This window comes from Silurus aristotelis (genome assembly GCF_946808225.1).
Source record: "Silurus aristotelis genome assembly, chromosome: 19".
Classification (NCBI taxonomy): Eukaryota; Metazoa; Chordata; class Actinopteri; order Siluriformes; family Siluridae; genus Silurus; species Silurus aristotelis.
Window position 1 is genome coordinate 14,892,587 of NC_139592.1, and position 23,240 is coordinate 14,915,826.

General features: G+C 38.6%; 1 protein-coding gene and 1 long non-coding RNA gene across 3 annotated transcripts in view; both read right to left on the reverse strand.

Annotated features, from left to right (window-relative positions):
- The window catches only part of arfgef2 (ADP-ribosylation factor guanine nucleotide-exchange factor 2 (brefeldin A-inhibited)), a 36,086-nt gene that overhangs the window by 5,110 nt on the left and 7,736 nt on the right, over positions 1–23,240 (reverse strand). The window contains exons 6-35 of one of the 2 annotated variants that reach the window (XM_083570372.1): positions 21,925–22,189; positions 21,665–21,820; positions 20,643–20,761; positions 19,656–19,789; positions 15,783–16,017; positions 15,587–15,686; positions 15,338–15,477; positions 14,268–14,376; positions 13,951–14,131; positions 13,739–13,850; positions 13,451–13,656; positions 13,052–13,136; positions 12,748–12,919; positions 12,404–12,555; positions 11,960–12,088; positions 11,624–11,782; positions 11,365–11,512; positions 10,559–10,655; positions 10,435–10,475; positions 10,072–10,241; positions 9,803–9,954; positions 9,544–9,716; positions 9,262–9,422; positions 9,041–9,171; positions 8,823–8,952; positions 8,180–8,315; positions 6,031–6,169; positions 1,729–1,786; positions 1,409–1,523; positions 1–35 (exon numbers count right to left, since the gene is read on the reverse strand). The exon at positions 1–35 is cut by the window's left edge and continues 105 nt beyond it. In XM_083570372.1, coding sequence (XP_083426498.1) covers positions 1–35; positions 1,409–1,523; positions 1,729–1,786; positions 6,031–6,169; positions 8,180–8,315; positions 8,823–8,952; positions 9,041–9,171; positions 9,262–9,422; positions 9,544–9,716; positions 9,803–9,954; positions 10,072–10,241; positions 10,435–10,475; positions 10,559–10,655; positions 11,365–11,512; positions 11,624–11,782; positions 11,960–12,088; positions 12,404–12,555; positions 12,748–12,919; positions 13,052–13,136; positions 13,451–13,656; positions 13,739–13,850; positions 13,951–14,131; positions 14,268–14,376; positions 15,338–15,477; positions 15,587–15,686; positions 15,783–16,017; positions 19,656–19,789; positions 20,643–20,761; positions 21,665–21,820; positions 21,925–22,189 — 4,140 coding nt within the window. The remainder of the gene's footprint in view (positions 36–1,408; positions 1,524–1,728; positions 1,787–6,030; positions 6,170–8,179; positions 8,316–8,822; positions 8,953–9,040; positions 9,172–9,261; positions 9,423–9,543; positions 9,717–9,802; positions 9,955–10,071; positions 10,242–10,434; positions 10,476–10,558; positions 10,656–11,364; positions 11,513–11,623; positions 11,783–11,959; positions 12,089–12,403; positions 12,556–12,747; positions 12,920–13,051; positions 13,137–13,450; positions 13,657–13,738; positions 13,851–13,950; positions 14,132–14,267; positions 14,377–15,337; positions 15,478–15,586; positions 15,687–15,782; positions 16,018–19,655; positions 19,790–20,642; positions 20,762–21,664; positions 21,821–21,924; positions 22,190–23,240) is intronic. The other variant, XM_083570373.1, reaches the window with a different exon arrangement.
- On the reverse strand, positions 1,793–5,016 carry LOC310715091. The gene is made up of 3 exons (XR_014530226.1): positions 4,632–5,016; positions 2,919–4,431; positions 1,793–1,943 (listed from the first exon to the last, which is right to left on the reverse strand). It is a non-coding gene; the product is annotated as an uncharacterized lncRNA (long non-coding RNA).

Below are 23,240 nucleotides of genomic sequence, written 5' to 3' on the forward strand. Positions count from 1 at the left end.
AAGGAGCCCTGCAAACAGCTTCTGGTCTGACACTCCTGTAATACACAGCAACATAAACTAAAGCGTTATCATATTTGACTGATTATTGGATAGATACTAATATTTCTGTTTTATCATGAGCAGCTACTGTGTACGTTGAATAATTTTCATGATTTCCTTGAGAAAAGTCATGACTGATGCAGTCGTGCCAACAAACCTCTTAACTTCTGTGAAAGGGTCAAAATGTCATTAAGTGACTTTTTGACATTGTACATCTTTAAGAAGTCAAATATGAACTCCTAACACATTTTAACTTTAACATATATCTGCAATATATCTGTTGATGAATAAACTATTTATTGGGTTTGTGATAAACAGCTTTTACCATTAAGCTAACATTTAGGAAAAACAAAACTATTATTAGTTAGATTTAACTAAAGGGAAAGAAGTCAAACCAATGTCAGTGGTTTGCCAACTTTTTTCTTTTGTCAACCATTATTTTTATACTTTAAGCAGACATACTTTTCTACTTCAACCCAGGTGGCTAATAAAAACCTTACAACCAGAGTATGTATTCAGATGTGTAATCCCACTTCAATGAGCGCAACGTACTTGGGCACTTTTATCATTTTGTTGAAATAAAGCACTGGTGATAGTTGGCGGTTTTGTTAATCTTTAGACTTTCGCTGGAGACACAAAGTGATGAAACTAGATTCAATTGTATCAGAAGCCAATTCTAGACATTAATTTGCTAACTGATAAAACATCTAAATGTTTTGCACAAAAGCAGCTTATGATATAAAGTGGACAAATCATGGTTGCTTTCACCATTCACTAGTGAATCAACCAGAAGCTCAAAGTGTACTATTGGGTTAATTTTAAACAGAATTTACATAAAGATCTAACTGGTTCAAGAGTCAAAGAGAGAAAGTATTTACTCAGATAACCTTCCACCTGCATGACTCTCAACACAATATTTAGAAATTGCTCTGTGGTCATAAAGGCCTTATATTAACTCCACTATTCCGTCACACTGTTATTACACTGGTCCTGAATAATTTTCTACACTTTCTCTAGACGTCTTTCCTGCTTTTATTTGTATAGTTTATTGTGTGATCACATCAAAGACTAATCTCTTCTGAGCAAAAAACATGTTTATATATTATATATATATAAAAATGAGATGCCCTGATAATATTTATGGGTAAATAAAGTAAATTTTTCCAGAGTATAAGTAATGTGTAGGGAAGGACCAAACAGGACATCAAGATAACATAAGATAACAGAATGAGGTGGACAAATTTCTCATAGCTAATGTGTGTTTTATGCAAAGTGGGGGAACATAAAAGCAGACGATTCCATGAGATCAGAAAGAACAGGAAATTCACTCTAAATGGTGTAGGTGAGAGATGACGAACAGGCTGCTTACGTGCATGGGGCTTTCCCCTCCAAGCCTCATCACTGGCAGTAGACATCTGACTCTGTCCTCTTTCAGACAACGTCCTCTCAAAACTGCTTTGAGACTGAGAGTCCATTTCCACATCCTGAGGAGAAAAAAAAAACCCAGAACTGTTTGCATTGGGTTCCACATCAGAAATATTGTTTGTTCAACATTATCTCTAGCCAGGGTGTATCATGTTAGGAAAAATGTTTTACTGGCATACAAACATCGGCGTGCCATTCGGTTGGCGATTGTCTCTGTGTATCTTGATTGTGGTGTGTAATATTTGCTTATGTTAGTTATCTCACCATGTGTTTCCCATCTCCCACCTCCTCTTCCTGTCCAGCTGGTCTCCATGTCAACAAGCTATTAAGAGGACAACAATCACATCAGGTCAGGTGTATTTAATTAGGAGCATTTCATAGTCAATGAGAGGTGCCTCAATCCTGTTGTTCGCATGAGACAGCATCTCTCTCTCTCTCTCTCTCTCTCTCTCTCTCTCTCTCTCTCTCTCTCTCTCTCTCTCTATATATATATATATATATATATATATATATATATATATATATATAAAAATAAAAATCCATATATACCATAATTTCCGGACTATAAAGAGCACCCATATATAAGCCGCACCCACTGAATTTCACAAATATTTTTATTTTGAACATAAATAATCCACACCTGTCTATAAGCCTACACTAATTTAATTCACACAGGCTTTAACGAAAGACACGTTACACACGGTGTAACGGGTGAAATATGTTGCGCTTCCTTTAGGAGCATAGCGGTATTTTGAGAATAGCCTGGCACTGCATTTTTCCGCTATTACTGCATGTGTGCAAGACGAGGATTATGTCCTTATTATTTTCTGATGCTCATTTCTAAGTTTCTTTGACTAACCCGTAACGCTGTTGCCAAGAATAATAAAAAAAGCACGAGTTTTGGAAACCTGTCTGTGCTTATATGATTTCTGTTGCAACTGGAGTTAGCGAGCTCTCCCTTCACCCAGACCCAACGCGTTACAACGGCTTGTATCTAAACAGTAGCCGACCAAAAAAGGTCATTGTTTACTGTCTTCCTTCTTCCTTTCACAACTATTTCTCTCGAGAGTTTCTCTTTTGGCATCATCGTGCATTTAAAAAAAACTTTTTTTCTCTTGATGCCGTGCAGCTCAGACCACAGGTGAGGTGCTTTTTTTTGGGTTCCGTTCGGAAAATTTAATTGGTCTAATGTTATGGGGTTCAGTTTTTTGGCTTGAAGATGTCTGTGTGAAACCGGGAAAAACCCAGGAAAAATTCATAAATAAGCCACGTCGTTGTTTAAGCCACGGGGTTCAAAACGTAGGAAAAAGTAGCGGCTTATAGTCCGAAAAATACGGTATATATGATTATACAACACACAGCATCAAAGTATGATCTTGCTGCTAGTTTATATCATAGACAAAAGTCAACAAACTGTATTTATACCATATTTCAGCTTATTACATTTAGTTTACTGTCCTCACATAATTAAAATATATTGTTTGACCATAATTAGCATTTTTATTTATCTTCCAATAATTTTAAAGGCGACTGAGTTAACATATTGGGGGTCCTCTGTGCAAAGTATTTTAGACTGTCTTAGAGAAGTGAAGAAAAGAGTGCAGGCAGGGTGGAGTGGGTGGAGAACAGTGGCAGGAGTGATTTGTGATGGAAGGGTATCTGCACAAGTGAAAATTTATAAGACTGTAGTGAGACCTGCGATGTTGTATGGTTTAGAGACAATGGCATTGACAAAAAGGCAGGAGGCGGAGCTGGACGTGGCAGAGTTGAAGATGCTACGATTTCTATTGGGAGTGAGGATATTAGTGGGAACACACAGGTAGGAAATTTTGGTGAAAAGGTGAGAGAGGCTAGATTGAGATGGCTTTGTCATGTGCAGAAAAGGGACATCGGTAGGTTAAAGATGGAGCCACCAGGCAGGAGGGGGTTTATGGATGTGGTGAGGGAAGACATCCAATTTGTGGCAGATGTAGAGAACAGAGTGATCTGCTGTGGCAAACCCTAACAGGAGTAACTGAAAGTTGATGATATGTAAAAGGTGACTGCAAATTGCAAACAGTGCTTAACTTTATTCTAAACATAATTTCTTCAGTTTTACTACACACTGTATATTCCTGCTTTGGAAACATCTGTTCTCGTTAAGGCATGTACAGTTGAAACCAGATATTTACATACACTTCAGAAAAAAAACACAAACTTTTATTTCTTTAATGTCATACATTAAATCAGCGTTTTCTGTTTTAAATCAAAAAGAGAAACATATTTTTTGCATTTGTTAAATGTCAGAATTGAGTGAGGGAGATTTTTTATGTATTTTTATTATCACTTTCATCAAAGTCAGAAGTATACATACACTTCCTTAGTATTTGGTGGAATTGCCCCGAAACTGTTTCACTTGGGCCAAACATTTTGGGTATCCTTCCACAAGCTTTCTACAATAGTTTGCTGGAATTTTGGCCCACTCCTCTTGACAGAACTGGTATAACTGGGTCAGGTTTTAGGCCTTCTTGCTCGCACTCGCCTTTTCAGTGCCGCCCACAAATTTTCTCTGGGATTGAGATCAGGGCTTTGTGATTACCACTTCAATACCTTGACTTTGTTGTGCTTAAGCCACTTTGTAACTAATTTGGAGGTATGCTTGGGGTCATTGTCCATTTGGAAGACCCATTTGCACCCAAGCTTTAACTTCCTGGCTGATGTCTTCAGATGTTGCTTTAATATATCCAAATAATTTTCTTTTCTCATGATGCCATCTATTTTGTAAAGTGCACCAGTCCCTTCTGCAGCAAAGCAGCCCCACAACATTATACAACCACCCCCATACTTGACAGTTGGAATGGTGTTCTGAAGCTTCAAAGTTTCACCCTTTTTCCTCCAAATATATACCGTTTATCATTATGGCCGAACAGTTAAATTTTTGTTTCGTCAGACCACAGGACATGTCTCCAGAAATTAAGATTTTTTTCCCTTATGTGCAGTTGCAAACTGTAGTCTGGCTTTTTTATAGCGGTTTTGAAGTAATGGCTTTCTCCTCCCAGAGTAACCTTTCAGCTCATGGCGGTACAGTATTTGTTTTTACTGTGGATAATGACAGTGTCTTACCAGTTTCAGCCAGCATCTTCACAAGAGCTTTTGCTGTTGTCCTGGGGTTGATTTACACATTTCACAACAAAAAACGTTCCTCTCTGGGACTCAGAATCTGTCTCCTTCCTGAGCGGTATGATGGTTGTACATTCCCATGTTTTTTATACTTGTATTATTGTCTGAACGGATAACCGTGGGACCTTCAGGCATCTGGAAATTGCACCTAAGGATGAGCCATACTTGTGGAGGTCAACAATTCTTTTTCTGATGTCTTGGTGGATTTCTCTTGATTTTCCCATGATGTCAAAGAAAGAGGCTCTGTGTTTGACTAGTGCCTTTATATGCATCCACAGGTGTGCCACTAATTAACTCAAATGGAATCAATTAACCTATCAGAGGCTTCTTAAACTCAGAATGGAATCATCTGAAGTTTTTTATTATTTAAAGGCGCGATAAAAATAGTGTATGTATACTTCTGACTGATGAAAGTGATAAATACATAAAAATTCTGACATTTAAAAAATGCAAAAAATATGTAAATATTTATTGATTTAAAACACTTAAAGTTTACTCTGATTTAATGTATGACAGTGAAGAAATAAGTTTTTGTGTTTTTTTCTGAAGTGTATGTAAATACAGTGGTACCCCGCTTATCTGCCTTAATCTGTACCTTAAAACCGGTCGAAATGCGAAAAGGTCGAAGAGCGAATGTAATTATCCATAAGAAATAATGGAAAAACAGTTACCGACCTCCACCAAGACTTATTTATTAACAATTTTTACCCTGTTTTGAGCAGTATTAATACAGGTACATAAGTAATACTGTATATAATTGTTATGCAGCGTAATGAGCGGAGGCAAAGCTGGAGCACAGTTCGCTTTGGTTTAACAAAAACACGAAGAGTTTAACACACACACACACACACACACGCAGTCCATAGAATCCAGACAAACGAGAGAGAGATATCTGTGGTACGCCCTGGAGGGGCGAGGTCCACAGGCAAACGCACGGTAGGAAACGGTAATCAGGGGTGCGCTATGGAAAGAAAGCGCAGCCGTGGAGAACGCGTGGAGTCCGGAAAGAAAGAAACGCATAGGAATACGTGTGACAGGGAAAACACAGACAAACATGCACCAAACACCTTCACATACCAACAATAACCGACAAGGAGTGTGGCTGAATGAGGAGTTTATATAGGAGAATTTTGGTCGAAAAACTAAGTGAAAAGGTCGATGTCCGAGCCAGTCGATAAGCGGGGTACCACTGTATCTGGTTTCAACTGTACATATAAAAAATTTCTACCCCTTAAAAACGAATAAGAAGTAGAGATCATGTCCACTAGGTAATTTCTGCAATAATAAAATTGCACCATCACAAAATCTCTTTGTCCTAGGCACTGGGGTTTTCGATTTGTTTACTAGTAAAGTTACTGTGCTCATGATTAAGCTGAAAGCAGACTACAGTGTGTGCAAGTATCATACACATGAGGGCTTGTAGACTTGAAGATCTCCAGCATGCAGTTGCAGGTGATATCCCAAACCTCTCCACTGAACTTCTCTCCATTCTGGATCACCAGGTTTTCCAAACAGTTGGTGCCTGACCTTGCTAGCTGTTCGTTATCTAAGAACACAGATTACAGTCTATGTAAGTCGGGTTACAGAAATTTTTTTTCATAAGACAACTTGAGCTTTATGTATTTCACTGTCTACAATATAAGTAGCAGTGGTTCCAGTTGTAGATGCATTGAGAGCAATAAACAAATACATTTCCCATTTATTAGTTTTACTGAGTCACATGCAGTTTTATAGTTCCATTATTAGTAATACTTTATTCCCAAGGGTCCCTTTACCAGTAATTTGAATTCAGCCTGTTTAGGATAACATTTTGGACTGCTGGTGTAGTAGCTTTGTGACATCGCTGTGAAATTTTAAACTGTCTAACACAATGCTGGAATCTTTTTAAATAGTGGAGAAAAACACTAAAGTACCTGGGCGTTGAACTTTTTTTGCCACATCCTTTGACCAGCCCACGTGAGTTCGTAGTAAATGTGTAACTGCAACACCTATTCATTTGATAGGTGCACAAAATGCAATAACATGGCTTTTATTTTGAAAGCCACTATTTTTTTATTTTTTTATTTTTTTTATTAACGTCATCAGTGTGCTTATGCACGTCAGCGGATGTGTTGGACAGATTACAAGAAATTAGCTCTTAGCCTTCAAATATGTTAACATAAAAAAAAAAAAAAAAAGATTAATGCAGAATGTAGAGATTTCAACAGGGCATGGACTTCTAAATATTTATTTGCTGAAATCAAAGGCAAAGCTGTGTGCTTAGCTTCCAATTATCTATCCAGTCTTCTAACACGCTACAATTCGTCACATTCCCTGAGATCTCAAAACTGTTCTAGTAGTTCCTAGAATAGCAAAGTCCACTAAAGGTGGTAGAGCACTTTCTCTACCCATGCCGAGGCATCCTGAGGTTGCTCCAGCCCCAGTCACGTCCCACCTTATAAAGATTGTGGGCCTTTAAAAAAAGTAGATGCCAACCCCGCAAACATCCCGAACCATCTAGAGACGTACCAGTGCCAATTTGAGTTTTAACATTGAACCTCCTTGAGTGTTTAAAGGCTCTGGCATGGAGAAGCTGGTGTTGGATCTGTGATGATCACAACTGTTGAGCTATTTTATGAGTTGCTCAGTAGCTCCTAGTTTTAGAACCATAAATTACTTTGAAAGACTGCAGAAAGATCATTACTCATAATCTTACATTCCAGTGCTCATGTTAGTTCTCATTCTCCAGTGTTCTGTATTGTTTAAAGATTTATGTTCACACTCTTAATGTAACCCAAATGAGGATGGGTTCCCCTTTTTTCTGTTTCCTCTCAAGGTCTGTAAAGCTGCTTTGAGACAATGTCTGTTGTGAAAAGCGCCATAGAAATAAACTTGACGTGACTATAAAAATAAATGCTATAAAATGCCAATTTTCTAAATTGTTTTAATAAATGTTTCTTAAATAGTGCAATCATACTTAAATTTTTATTTTAATTGACTGTGTGACATACTGTAATTGGTTCACGGTTATTTCACATTAAGTAATGATGCTAGTTTTTGTGATTATTCATAAAAGAAATTTTTTATATATATATAGTGAGGAAAATAAGTATTTGAACACCCTGCTATTTTGCAAGTTCTCCCACTTAGAAATCATGGAGGGGTCTAAAATTGTCATCGTAGGTGCATGTCCACTGTGAGAGACATAATCTAAAAAAAATAAAATAAAATCCAGAAATCACAATGTATGATTTTTTTTTTACTATTTATTTGTATGATACAGCTGCAAATAAGTATTTGAACACCTGTCTATCAGCTAGAATTCTGACCCTCAAAGACCTGTTAGTCTGCCTTTAAAATGTCCACCTCCACTACATTTATTATCCTAAATTAGATGCACCTGTTTGAGGTCGTTAGCTGCATAAAGACACTTGTCCACCCCATACAATCAGTAAGAATCCAACTACTAAGGTGCAATAATCATGAATAATGAGCAATGCACTGTAGGTCCAATACCATGTGATACATGTGTTTGTGGCGCAATGAGTGGGCTTTTTTAAGTAAGTGAAAGCTGTACCTTGTCTGACGCACCACTGCAGCTGAGCAAAAACATCGGCCAGCAGCACCTCGCTTAGGGGCTCGTAGAACTGCGTGAAAACGTCACAAATAGCGTAGAGCGCGTGGTTGCACGTAGTGGTCATCCATTCAGTTTTCTGTTAGAGACAAAAGCACAGCAGAGAAGCTCTCACACTAAAGGCTGTTTATTTGCACTCAAATTCTTTATTGCAACATTCCTGCAGTTAAATAAAATATATGACTTCACTTTATAATTGTACTTAACCAATTCCAAACAAACTTTTTTTGGTTACTTTTGGTCAAAAAGACGCATCCAGAATTTAACATTGGATCTGTAATACACGGATCTTCAGTAAAATTATACTTAATGTATAACCACAATTAAGGCATTATTATTTAGTTATTTAGTTCATTATTATAGTATATTAATTATACATACAATGTAAATTTTTTACAATTATTTTCACCATCAACATTTATTGAGGTCCCAGGATTTACCATTACACACACAATAAGTGAGTGCTTTGTTAATCAAACATGCACAGATGCAACAGTGAGACCTTTGGTTCTACAACCACTACAGTATTTCTTTTCATGCACTTTTACCATTTATTACCAATGACAAATATGTGCAAATAGGTCACCTCAGTCTGTTGCTCTGGAAGTTTCATGTTGTCAAAGATGCGGAAGACGATGCGAAAGAGGTCATGCCACCAGTGCTTCTCGAACGTGTGTCCATAACTCTTCATAATCTCAAACATCACGGTCAGCCCTCTAAAGACTCACAAACAATGTAAAATACAGAAATATCTGAAAATGTCTCAAATATTAGAAAGAGTGTAAGGAGAGGAGTTCAGCCCACCTGGTTCTGATGTCCAGCTTGCAGCGGTTGATGATACAGGAAAGCTCAAATAGAATAGGGAACCAGCCTCGCACCCACACCCGATCACCAGAAGCAACGTTCATGTCATCGCTAGTGTACTCTCTTAGTGCCTATGTAGGATAACGATGTGAAAGATCATTAGTAAACGATCTTATCTTTAAAAGATCACCTGCGATCTACAGGAAAGCACAAGTGCTCACCTGTGGTCTGTCAGATACATATTTAGCACAGTGTCGAATGAGCCGGATGGCTTCCATGCTGGTGTCAGGGAATGCAGCATTACACACAAATTCAGATAGACATTTCACCGCATCCTGAAACGAGTCAATGGCTGCTGCAAAGTGCTGCTGAAAGGTTTTCACTAAGACGAAAGGTGGAGGGTAAAGAAAAGGAATGGAAAGATTAGAAGAACACTGCATCCACTTTTACTAAAGACTAGTTGGTGTTGCTGCTCTCTCAGATGGGCAGTTTCTGACACTCACTGACAATATGTCCTGTGGTTTGGAAGGCAAGCTCCACTATTGTTTCATCATGGTCTGATGCCGCCTGGTGGAAGACAGAGAAGATGTTTTTCCAGCCTGAGCGGATGTTAGCTGCCTGAGAGTTCACCATTTGAGCCACACAACGGATCACCATATCCCGAATTGTTGGAGACCTATATTGAGAAAAGCGGGAAAATCTAAGTAAAAAACCAATGCTAGCCAAATTATTACTGATTACAGGTCATGTTGTTTCTCTAACCTGTTCTTCTTCATAATGTGCTCAAATGGCCTAAGAAAGTCCTTCTGGAAGCGAAAATTGGCCAACTCTCCTTTCTCCAAAAACTTCATTGAAAGCTGTCTCAATGAATCGACAGCAAAGATGGCCACATCCTCGTTAGGGTTGCAGCCCACCTATAATAAAAACATAAGCAAGATAGGCACACCAGAAATGAGCGATTATTGATTCTGCACAAACGAAATCAAAAAGTAGAAAAATAGATCTATTTGAAACAGAAAAACATAGCTGACCTTGTTGAAGTGGTCTCCTATGACCTGCCAAATGCGTGACCACTGCAGCCGGATGCGGTTCATGTTGTAGTAGGAGATCTCCACAATCTTCTGTAGGCTGAACATGCGTGGCTGGTGAGCAGAGGCCAGTTCATCCATGGACACTGCGCATAGCCATCGCACGAAATCCACTGAGAGAGAAAAGTTTACTGTTGAAGTCAACTGTAATTTTAGCAAGGACACGAATAGACGTTTCTTGTTTTGTTTTCTTTTTTTTTAGTTAAATCCATTAAAGGAAGCAAGGGCATAACCAAATATACCATGTTAAGAGTTTTAGCTCTTTATGTCTGAAATGGTGACAGTTTAAACAAATGTAATCCATACCAATTGCATTTCCATCAAGCCTGGTGGATCCAGTGAAAATTCTGGGGAACAAAATGGAAAAAGTAGAACATTAAAAGTGATACTAAATATACAGCTTTTTTTTTAGCAGTCAACGTTCTCTCACCTGTCTACAGCTACCACTACACTCTGAGAGCTGGTTTCCCCCACGGACTCCTGAATGTGAGCCATTTGACGTCTGTCTGGACCCCCAACTAGTGTACCTGTGATCATTTGAAAATTCACTCACAACATGTAAAGTACAAGGATTGGTACATAAAGTACAACGATTACAACACATTCTTTCATGTCTTTCTATGGAAACACGTTGTTCACAATAGAGTGCAGTTAAGAAGCTTTTCTGGCCTCTAATGGTGTTTTCACATATGCAGCACTAAATGTGTTTATATTGATCATGTTTATTTTTTTCCCCATGCTTTTATTTATTCAGAAAATAGCAGTACTCGAGTGCAGACAAAACCTAAGATCATTTCACAGATCGGTTTTGTTCCAGTGTGATTGCAGTGAATAAGTCATTAAACTCTAAATCTGATTTTGAAGATTCAGATGAACAAACAAAACCCGAATGAATGAATAAATAAATAAATAAATAAATGATGGATGGATGCATTTAAAAGATTCTTTAAACTAGTTGCCTATATAAATATAGTTATCTACTGTATATAGCCATTTATTTAAAGGCCTGACTATATGCTCTCCATGCTCAGGAGATTTTTTAAATTCCTATGTACACTTGATTTGTTTCCAAACACCAAATTTCTGACAAATAAAAGAGCTTGATGAGTACATAATGCCCCTCAGCCGAATATTTTAGTTTATTGGGTTGTTTAATTATATTAAGTTAAAAAATTTAAATAAAACAAACCAACAGTATCGATTTTCTGTTCATCTTGAAGCATAACACTAGCTTACCTAAGCCAAGAGGCATGAACTCCTCTCCTCCAGTAGGAAAGCCTTTGATGCCACCTCCCTGGTCACGGACTACACCAGAGATATAGCGCGTCTTTACTCCAGTGCCAATCAGCTGAGCTAATTCCAACTGACTGATACAACGCAGAATCTACATAAGTGAGCAGAAGATATTAGATCAGGTGTAAAATGAGGGCTTTACTTAATGGATAATCTGCTAACAAGACCAAAATTAGCTGCAAAGATGTAGTGCCATAGACACCTCATGCCAGGAATTGCCCAGGTAGTTCCCATCAGTATGTGCCACAGTGATGAGGGTCTTAATGGTATCAATGTTCTTCTGCTTCATTTCCGTAATGCTGGAGCTAGCTGTGAGCAGTGTAAACCTGGCCAAGGCCTGAATATATGCATCGCGCTCCAGCTACACACACACACACACACACACACACACACACACACACACACACACACACACACACACACACACACACACACACACACACACACACACACACACACACACACACACACACACACACGTAAAAAATCTAGACAAAATTATGGGTACAGGTGGCGCTGATGAATATGGTGAACTCACCTGCATGCTAAAAATGCAAGCAATCCTGATCGCACAGCGAATTCCCTCCAGACACAGAGATGCCACCTCCTGGTCATCACAGTCCTGCAGGCCTACGCTGAATGCTGCTAACAGTGGCGTCCACGCTAACTATAACATACAAACACTGTATTGCCTTTTCGGATTTTAATTTTTAACCTCAATATCATTTTAACAAAGCCGCACTAAAATAAACGACTTATTTCAAAGTAATTTTAACCTTAAAGAAATTTTCCAAGCAAAGACAAAATAAAAAGCATTAAATAAATGAGTGTCAATATGTATAATCATCCAGCTCAAGTAATAATCATATCTAGGAGTATCTGCCCAATTCACTTGGTTATAACAGACTGTGAAGCTATTTTGGTTGTCTCTGTTCTTACTAAATTAAATCAATAAAGAAGGGAAGAGGGAAAGGTCTTGTACCTTAAACATTGGGCGGACATGTTCTAGGTGGGTGGCACTGAAGAAAGGAGCCTGAGCATGGCTCACAGCTTCCATCAGGGCTTTAGCTGTCTTAGCCATCTGCTCCATTTCCAAATTATACAGCAGCCGTCTCTGTTTCTCACTAGCTACATCTTCCAGCAAAGCAGAAGCTTATTCAGTTAGTGTCCAGCTCAGAAAAAGCACTTTACATAAGGTTTTTATAAAATTCAATTAATTCTAGTAATATCTTCAGTAATTTATGCTTAATAAGTCTATATAAAAGAATTCAATAAGTTCTCTAGGTGAAAGAAAATGTAATTACCTCACATAGAAAAAGCACTTACTCTGCTTGTTAGACTTTGGGGTAATGGAGTACTCTTTACTCTCCTTCATGGCGATCTTCTTTCCTGCTATTTCATCATAAATTGAAGAGAGGTACTCCTCAGGCAGATCCTTACTGTCATTAATGCCACGGTTCATCTTAATGTACTGTTCTTTTGTCATTTTGCTCTTTACCTGATACAAAACAAAAACCCTCGTTCAACAAATGATTAAATTGTGCACATTATTTCAATGACATTTAATTAAAAAAATATATATATAAAAAGGTACAGTTGTCTGGCATCTTTACCAGGGCTTTAGACTCACCTGTGGGCTGTGCAGATCGGTGGTTAACATGATGATTGAGTATGCCAACACATAGGCTGTGTCAGCACTAGCAAACAGAGTCTGCCTGGAAACAAAACAGCTAAAGGTCAGTGCAAAGAGAACAACCTTCACTAACAAGTGGACTAACTTCTAAAATTCAGTGAAGGAATCAATGAAAATCCATAAAACAATCAATAATACCATGTTATTACATAAAAAAAAAATACAATAGACTCGTTATATAAATGAAACTGCAATCTTGTTTCTTTTGTGTCTACCTGCCAATACAAGTCTGCACTTTAGCTTTCTTAAACAGTTAATCGATAGGCCAGATTTAATATTATAACATGCTCTATAAATTGACTTGCTGTATTCATGATGACTATGTTAGACCCTCACCCCTGATTGCACTCCAGATAGCGTGCTGCAAATTTCTCCATGAGCCGATCGATTTTCTGCGCTTCCCCAGGCAACCTGAAGCCTTCAAGAAATGTGCGCAAAGCCGACACAAAATCCTTGCCACAGAAGTCCAGCTGGTCCACGTAGCGGTACATTACTTCCTTATTGAACTTAGCATTTTCACCGAGGAACTCCCCAACCTGAGTCTTAATGACAAAGGCAAAAGACAAGTTAAAAATGTTATACAAGCAAAACAAAGGCAGAAAAATGCTACATGAATACACCTACTGTATCGAGTCTCTCTTCCTGGTGCAGGAACTGAGCGATGTCCTCAGCAGAGGGTCCCAACATGCCTTGCTCTTGCAGGTATTGCACACCCCTTTTGGGTTTTTTATTAAATCTAGACAGAACATATGGTGGAAATAAATCCTTTAGAGTTGGAACAAGGATCAATAGACTATAAAAACTAAAATTTGCAAAAAAAACAAACACAGACGTACAGCTCAATGCCATGCTCAATAATCTCTTTCTGCTGTTTTATAACCTCATACTGTTCAGGATGGGAAGCCTGAACATTGGAGGACACAGCAGAGTCCTGAGAGCTGACACTGTCTCTACGAGAGGACAAGTGTTCAGGGAGTTTAACTTCTGCTCCTTCTCCTTCAGCCTGATGTTCCTGACCTATACATACATGAGAATATAGCAGTCCATCAAAACCCTTAAAACAATGAGACACGGTACTAAAGGTGATCCAATTTTATAACAATGTAACCAATATGGCAAATCCTTAAATATCCTACAAAGAACAATTTCTCACCTAGATTAGACTGCAGGTTGGGATTGACATACAGGTCTTTGCTCCACTCCACCATACATTTCAGAATAGACACGAGGCACTCTAATCCTTTCTTACGTAAACTCAGTTCCTGCATAAAAAACAAATTAAAAACTTGACAGTCAAGCATTATACAATGCTCAAACACTTGTTCAGACAATCCCTAACTAACACATCTCTATTGTATTTACATAGTATGTGGTTGCCTTGAGGGAAGCCATACACATTGAAAAATGTAAAAATAGTCTGCTCTATATAATTTAAAAATAAAAGAATCTCTATCAGAATGAACATAGAGAATGAAATGGAGAAATGTGTATAATTACATGTATTTAAAGATTGCGTTCCAACTATAACCACATCAATCACATACTTTCATAGCTTTACATAGTTTCCTTAGATGATTGCAGTGCAGTGATCTTTATCAGATCATCAATAGCTGCCCTAGCTCTTTTAAATCAGGAGCGGAATGTAATTTGAGAACTTGCAGTTGCAAATTAGCTTCTGACATCTGTTTTTTATAGTATATTAGTTAAATGGCTCCTTAACCCAGCCAATAGGGTTGCAAAAGCCAGTGCCGGTCCCAAGCCCGGATAAATAGGGAGGGTTGCGTTAGGAAGGGCATTCAGCCTAAAACGTGCCAAATCGAACATGCGGATCATGAATACGGATGATTCGCTGTGGCGACCCCTAATGGGAGAAGTCAAAAGAAGTTTTAGTTAAATGGCTCCTTACCCAAACATGATCTCATATAAGTCAAGGTTTAAATAAAATAAAAAACACTACAATGATGCTTTGAAAACCTATTCTGAAGTAGATAATGCAGAGTATTATGCCGGACACCACCTTTTTTTTCTTTTTAACAATTCTTTCTCATAGATGTATTCCAGATTTTAGCCACAGTGGCTTTAAATAGGCTTTCATCATACTGCTTCACACTCAATTAGACAGCTTCACCAGAGTCGCATATTTCCATCATTCGCTATGGTGCATGCTGGTTCTAAATCATAAAATCTTAAATAAAAATTGTGGGTCTCTGATAGAGGAAGTACCTGCAGGGGAGTCATTCCCAGCTCCTGTCCACTTCTACCCTGAGCAATTTTTGACAGATCATTTACCAGCCGCTCAAAGATATTTGCTGCATTTAGGTCACAGTCATAGTTCACGTAGATATCCACCACACACTGAGCATCTGAGAGAGAAGTGGAATGGCTCTTATGAACTCTTTCACAATTAGGCCTTTGTAATATGTATCTTTTCATAAATATTGGAAACAGGTCAGAGTCAAACAACAAGTGTACCTGCACAAATGCGAGTCAGTGTTTGGATGACCATCCATTTGTGCTCGAAAGAGCTGGTAGATGTTTCCAGAATAGTCAGGAAAATCTCTCTGAAAAACACCTGACAGAGCCAAGAAGAATCGATAAAATTTGATTTAATTGTATAGATTTCGCAGGTACAATCAATTAACTGTGTGTACCTTTATTCTTTTCTTACCTCAATCTGCATCTTCAGGTGCACTTTAAAGTGGGAGAGCAGGGTAAGGAAGATGGCTAGAGAGAGTTCAAATACTTCAGGCACTGAGGAAACGCCATTCTTTGACAGTGCCACACACAAGTATTGCTTGATCGCGTTCACAAACATCTCGTGCGTGCGAAACACAGGGCCGGCCCCTTGAAGCACCGACAGCAGCAACTGGAGCGAGACCACCTTAGAGCGTAGCTCATGAGACCTAAGTGTCAAAAGAACATCATGACCACTTAAAAAGATACAAAGCTCTAAAAGACTGGAGAAAAGGCTGCCCATTTCTTATCTGGATTCTAGCATTAATATTTAGGTCTTATAAACTAGTGATACGGCTCGTAGGCAGGCCACAAAAATTGGCATTTCCACACATTTTCACAAAACCATGTATACATTTTCTGACCTAAGATATAATACAAAAATGACAGTATGCTGTTTTTCAATACAAGGTGAGGAAATGATAAATAGGTTTTGGGCACATTTTTTTTCGTTCTTCTGTATTTTCTTTTATTAAAATGATGATACGCAATTTATATAGTATGTCAGGTAGTAAAACAGGTGTATAAATAAGATACAGTATACACACAAATAAATATACATACACACACATATATATACACACACACACACTAAAAATATATATATATATATATATATATATATATATATATATATATATATATATATATATATATATATATATACACATATATATATATTTAGTGAGGAAAATAAGTATTTGAACACCCTGCTATTTTGCAAGTTCTCCCACTTAGAAATCATGGAGGGGTCTGAAATTGTCATCGTAGGTGCATGTCCACTGCGAGAGACAATCTAAAAAAAAAATAAATCCAGAAATCACAATAAATGATTTTTAAACTATTTATTTGTATGATACAGCTGCAAATAAGTATTTGAACACCTGTCTATCAGCTAGAATTCTGACCCTCAAAATTCTGTTAGTCTGCCTTTAAAATGTCCACCTCCACTACATTTATTATCCTAAATTAGATGCACCTGTTTGAGGTCGTTAGCTGCATAAAGACACCTGTCCACCCCATACAATCAGTAAGAATCCAACTACTAACATGGCCAAGCACAAAGAGCTGTCCAAAGACACTAGAGACAAAATTGTACATCTCCACAAGGCTGGAAAGGGCTACGGGGAAATTGCCAAGCAGCTTGGTGAAAAAAGGTCCACTGTTGGAGCAATCATTAGAAAATGAGAATAGAAAATCTCCCTCAGACTGGGGCTCAATGCAAGATCTCACCTCATGGGGTCTCAATGATCCTAAGGAAGGTGAGAAATCAGCCCAGAACTACACGGGAGGAGCTGGCCAATGACCTGAAAAGAGCTGGGACCACTGTTTCCAAAGTTACTGTTGGTAATACACTAAGACGTCATTGTTTGAAATCATGCATGGCACGGAAGGTTCCCCTGCTTAAACCAGCACATGTCCAGGCACGTCTTAAGTTTGCCAATGACCATTTGGATGATCCAGAGGAGTCATGGGAGAAAGTCATGTGGTCAGATGAGACCAAAATAGAACTTTTGGGTCATAATTCCACTAAACATGTTTGAAGGAAGAAGAATGATGAGTAACATCCCAAGAACACCATCCCTACAGTGAAGCATGGGGGTGGTAGCATCATGCTTTGGGGGTGTTTTTCTGCACATGGGACAGGGCGACTGCACTGTATTAAGGAGAGGATGACCGGGGCCATGTATTGCGGGATTTTGGGGAACAACCTCCTTCCCTCAGTTAGAGCATTGAAGATGGGTCGAGGCTCCGGTCTTCCAACATGACAATGACCCAAAGCACACAGCCAGGATAACCAAGGAGTGGCTCTGTAAGAAGCATATCAAGTTTCTGGCGTGGCCTAGCCAGTCTCTAGACCTAAACCCAATAAAGAATCTTTGGAGGGAGCTCAAAGTCCGTGTTTCTCAGTGACAGGCCAGAAACCTGACTGATCTAGAGAAGATCTGTGTGGAGGAGTGGGCCAAAATCCCTCCTGCAGTGTGTGCAAACCTGGTGAAAAACTACAGGAAACGTTTGACCTCTGTAATTGCAAACAAAGGCTACTGTACCAAATATTAACATTGACTTTCTCAGGTGTTTAAATACTTATTTGCAGCTTTATCATACAAATAAATAGTTAAAACATCATACATTGTGATTTCTGGATTTTTTTTTTTTAGATTATGTCTCTCACAGTGGATATGCACCTACGATGACAATTTCAGACCCCTCCATGATTTCTAAGTGGGAGAACTTGCAAAATAGCAGGGTGTTCAAATACTTATTTTCCTCACTGTGTATGTGTATGTGTGTGTGTATATATATATATATATATATATACACACACACACACACACACACACACACACACACACACACACACACACACACACACACACACACACACACACGTATATTTAACACACTATATGGACAAAAGTTTGTAGTTTGGAATGCACTGCACACTCCAATATTTGGCCAGCTAGACTTCAGTACAAACACAAACACCAACCCTGAACCCTCACTATCTATCTATCTATCTATCTATCTATCTATCTATCTATCTATCCATCTATCCATCTATCCATCTATACATCTATACATCTATCTATCTATACATACATATACATACATACATATACATACATATACATACTATATGGCCACAGGTTTGTGGACACCCGATCATACAATTCGTATAGGCTGTTTGAACATTACATTCATCACATCACATTTGCTGTTAAAATAACCTCCACTCTTCTGGGAAGATATTCAACTATATTTTGGAGATCGATGGGGATTTATGCTCTTTCACCCAAAAAGATGTAAAATCAGGTACTGATGTAGAGTGAATAGGCCTGGGGTGCAGTCAGCATTCCAATTCATCCCAAAGGTGTTTAATAGGTTGAGGTTAGAGCTCTATAACAGGCCACTCAAGATCTTCCATTCCAACAACAGAGTAATGGATCAAGTCTGGGTCTTAGTTAAAGGGAAAATGTGAGTGAAAATGTCAGGAGTTCCAATACTTTTGTGCACATAGTGTAAGTTTTAAGTAGAGGACTAAGAGTAGAACAATGTGGAACACCAAAGCACATTTGATGATGCTTCAAAATACATGTTCCCAGTACAGCACTGTATTCACAAAATGTTAAGCAGGATCTAATACTTTGCCAAACATACTTTGCCAAATCACTGACATCATAGCCAAATCACTTACTATGAGCAACTGTGTAAAAAGGAGCACTGAGAGCAAAGAACACTGATCTGGATGCACTACCTGAATCTTTATTAACTGTAAGATCAATTATGGCTGCCTGAATATAAACTAGATTGTAAATAATTGTAGCTAAAAACGAAAAGTAGAAAAAGACAACTGGATTGTGTTAGTGTTTGTTCTGAAAAGTGAAGGCCTCAGTTATTGTATAGAGAGGCAGGATTTTTGGTTAGACAACTGCTTGTAACAAGTGCTGCTTGTACATTTGTGTGTATGACAATTATTTTAGGTCATGGAGCAGAAATATGACACCAACTTGTCACAGAACTTGAAAGGCTAAGTAGAAACTCCAGCCTCACTTTATGACCATGTTTTGTAACATCCAACATGCTTAACTGGAATTGTTAGTCACTAACTGTTACTCTCAGACACTATGAAATTTCATTGCTGTTACAAATAACCTGTTTATAGAACCAAGTCTAACTTTTAACACATACAATGCAAAGTGCATTTATTTCTCTGCCACACATATTCTGGAGGTACAGGTTCGGTTACAAACTATTGGCCCAACAGCACCTAGAGAGGAGAGAGTAAAAGCATTTAATGTCTCACTTGGGGTCTGGTGGTCCATCAGCTAATGGCTTCATGGAGAGTTTGCAAAGGGAACGGAAGACCAGGAAGGCATCTTTCTGGAGGATGTGTGAAAAGCGGGCAGCTGTCTGTGTGCTCTGCATCACCTCTGACTCCTGCATACACATGTATATGTATATGTAAATGTATACATACATATACGCACATACACACTTGAACTAGGAGATGCAAAAATGTTACAGCAAAGACCCAAACCTGTTCCTGCACTTCATGGTCTGCATACAGCCCTTCCCTACCTCAACCCTACTGAACACCTTTGGGATGAATTGGAACTCTGACTGCACCACAGGTTTCCTCTAAATCAGTACCTGATTTTACTACTTCAACTCATGGTTGAATGAGCACAAACCTCCACAACCACATTCCAAAACTTAGTGGAACATCTTCTCAGAAGAGGGGAGGTTTTTTAAGCATATGGGGACCAAATTTGAAATGATATCTTTATAGAACCTGTACATCAACTTCCAGCACAAATAATTGTTGTTTTAAAGGCTACAAAACCTGTGATGCCAGAAAACATAAGCCTTTGTTACTCATGGTGTAATGATTTTCCAGTAATGAGCAATATGTCTAAATCCTGGTCTGGGTGTTGCAAATGTGGTAGAGGGATTACATGCAGTAGAGTAGATGTTTTTTAAGCAGCAATATTGCAGCAGGTTTCTTGCATTAAGCTTTTCTGTGTGTAAATTACGCAGCAAACAAAGGTGTTTCCTGTTAACTGTTATCTACTTAATACAGTGAGTTCAAAAAACTTTCAAGGGCTGAGTAACAGTATGTGAGACTTTGTAAAAAACAAGATAAGTAGACAAAATGTCACCTTGACTAGAAACCACGAGACCACAAGCATTATTAAACAATAATAAACTAGCAAATGTCTGACTCCCTAGGGTCAGGCTAAGAGCCAAATAAATAAAACCAAATGAAGCAGTGCTTGTATTTGTAACATACCAGGATATCTGAAGAGACAGAGGTTTGGTCATCCACAATACCATTCATTTGCTGAGCATCTGTCCTGGCCATAGGGGGTGTCACTTTGGACTCAGAGTCAGATTGTTGGTCCAAGCCTACTGAAGGGGAAAGAGTAGAACTAATAAAAGATCACATACGGGCCTGATATGCCATATCCCCAGCATGATTGAAAAAAACAAAAACAAAAACAAAAAACCCACTGAAGTCATGGTTCTTAAAGTAGGGTCTGTGATGCATTGCCAGATTTTTGTTTTACAGGATACAATGCTTGAAAGCACAATCCATTTTTTATTTAATAAATAAATATTGTTATTATTTAGTTTTGTTTGAGTAGCTATACAGTATAAATTTGCACTTTGTTTTGTATGTGTGAAACTTTGTGGCAAATGTTTGATGGCTCTAATAAATAACCAAATATGACTTACACAAACTACTTGTAGGCTTCATACTGGAGTAGCTGGATTATATTCTGGGTCAATTATTATTATTATTTTTTATATATTTAAATTTGCAATTGAAATCAAAATGTATGACAACCACTTATATGAGACACATTAAATTCCTTTTTTTTGCAAAAAGTTAAAAGTTAAAGTTAACAAATGGACACGGGTTAAAAATAAGCCGAATAAGATGCTTATTCTTAACCCATAAAATCTTTGCCAACACTTTGGCAGAGATGCCTCTGCCACCAATAAGTCTAATCCATCTTGTTACTAATTTGCCTGCCTGAAATAGCCTTATAATATACCTAAAGCATGGATAAATTAAGGAAAAACTATTTTGGACATTTAAAGTTTACGCTGTTTCACCAAATTCTATTAACAAATCGGTTCAATTGCAAACAAGAGTCTCGAATAAATGCTGGAACATCTGAACAGCCAAAAAAAGATATAATCGCCACCATTGATATGGCAAATGCATGATGGAGACACTGCCTAATTATTGTGATATGGAAATTCTGACTATTGTCATGTAGAAAATGGGTTTACACTGCCACTTACCTCCCTCAACAGAGCTCTCTCCCAGGCCACTGTCTGGCTCAACCTCGTCTTGGGTCTCTGAGGCTTGCTCCATCTCAGCTTCCCGATGAACCTCCTCTACCTCACCATCCCTCTCTTCTAGCGGCTTGGGCATAGTAGGATTTGCCTCCTGCAGTTCTGGATCATGACAAATAGAATATTACAAATCAAAATAAATAAGTATATAAAAAACAGTTGTTTTCAGTTGCTTTCAGTGAACATGACAAAAATAAATAAAGTACCTGGTTGTGAACTTTTGGTTTCATTCTTTTCTTGTGCAGCTGGTTCCTCCTGCATTTCCCTTCCTTTTGATTGTCCGTTAATGGAATGGTCCTGAGGAGTAGGAGGTGTGGAGTTGAGTTCAAGAGGGCTCAGAGAGGCCTCTGGAGGCCCATTCTGCGGGGACGCACACACTCCTGGTGTAGGTGAAGTGTTTCGGGAGGTTGGGACAGGATTTGGGACCTGAAGCCGTTGCCTCTCTTTTTCTGCTTCCTGGGCTTCGAGCGCCTACAACATACATGCAATTGTATATAATGTACAGTATCTCACAAAAATTTGTACATCCTTCCCATTTTAGCAAGAGACAAGGGACAATAATATAGAATTTCAAGGGACAATAATATAGATTAGATTAACTTTAGAGTAATCAATGTGCAGCTTGTATTGCACACAGATTTACACCATTGTTATGTAGCACTGCCTTAATCCTCATGACCACAGAATTCACCAGCGCTGCACAGGTTGTTGCTGGGATCCTTTTCCACTCCTCCATAATGACATCACAGAGCTGCTGAAAGTTAGACACAGGGCGCTTCTCCACCTTCCGCTTGAGGTTGCCCAACAGGTGCTCAATAAGATTCAGGTCTGAAGACATACAGCGGAGTCCCTGGCTATTTTCAAGCGACGGTTGAAGACCTACTTCTTTCTGAAACACTTAAATTAGCTCCTTCCAAGTTTGCTTTGTAGAATTCAAGCGTTATATTTATATTAAGTTTGTAATCTTGCATACCAAAGAACAAAAAATACACTTTGTACGTCGCTTTGGATAAGGGCGTCTGCTAAATGCCGCAAATGTAAATCTAAATGTAAGACATATTTGACCACTCTATCAACTTCAGCTTCCTCAGCAAGGCAGTTGTCATCTTGGCGGTGTGTTTATGGTCGTTATTAAGTTGGAAAACTGCAGTTCTGTTCAGTCTCTGAAGGGAGGGCATCATGTTCAGCTTCAGAATGTCACATTACATGTTGGTATCCATGTTTCCCTCAATGAACCGCAGCTCCCCAATACCAGCAGCACTCATGCAGCCCCAGATCATGATGCCACCACCACCATACTTGACTGTAGGCAAGACACAATTTTCTTGGTACTCCTCACATGGGTGTTGCCGGACATGCTGGACAACATCCGATCCAAACAAGTTTATCTAAGATCAGACCACAGGACATGATTCCAGTAGTTCATGCTCTTGGACAGGTTGTCTTCAGCAAACTGTTAACAGGCTTCCTTGTGAGCCAGCTTTAGAAGAGGCTTACTTCTGGGATGACGGCCATGCGAACT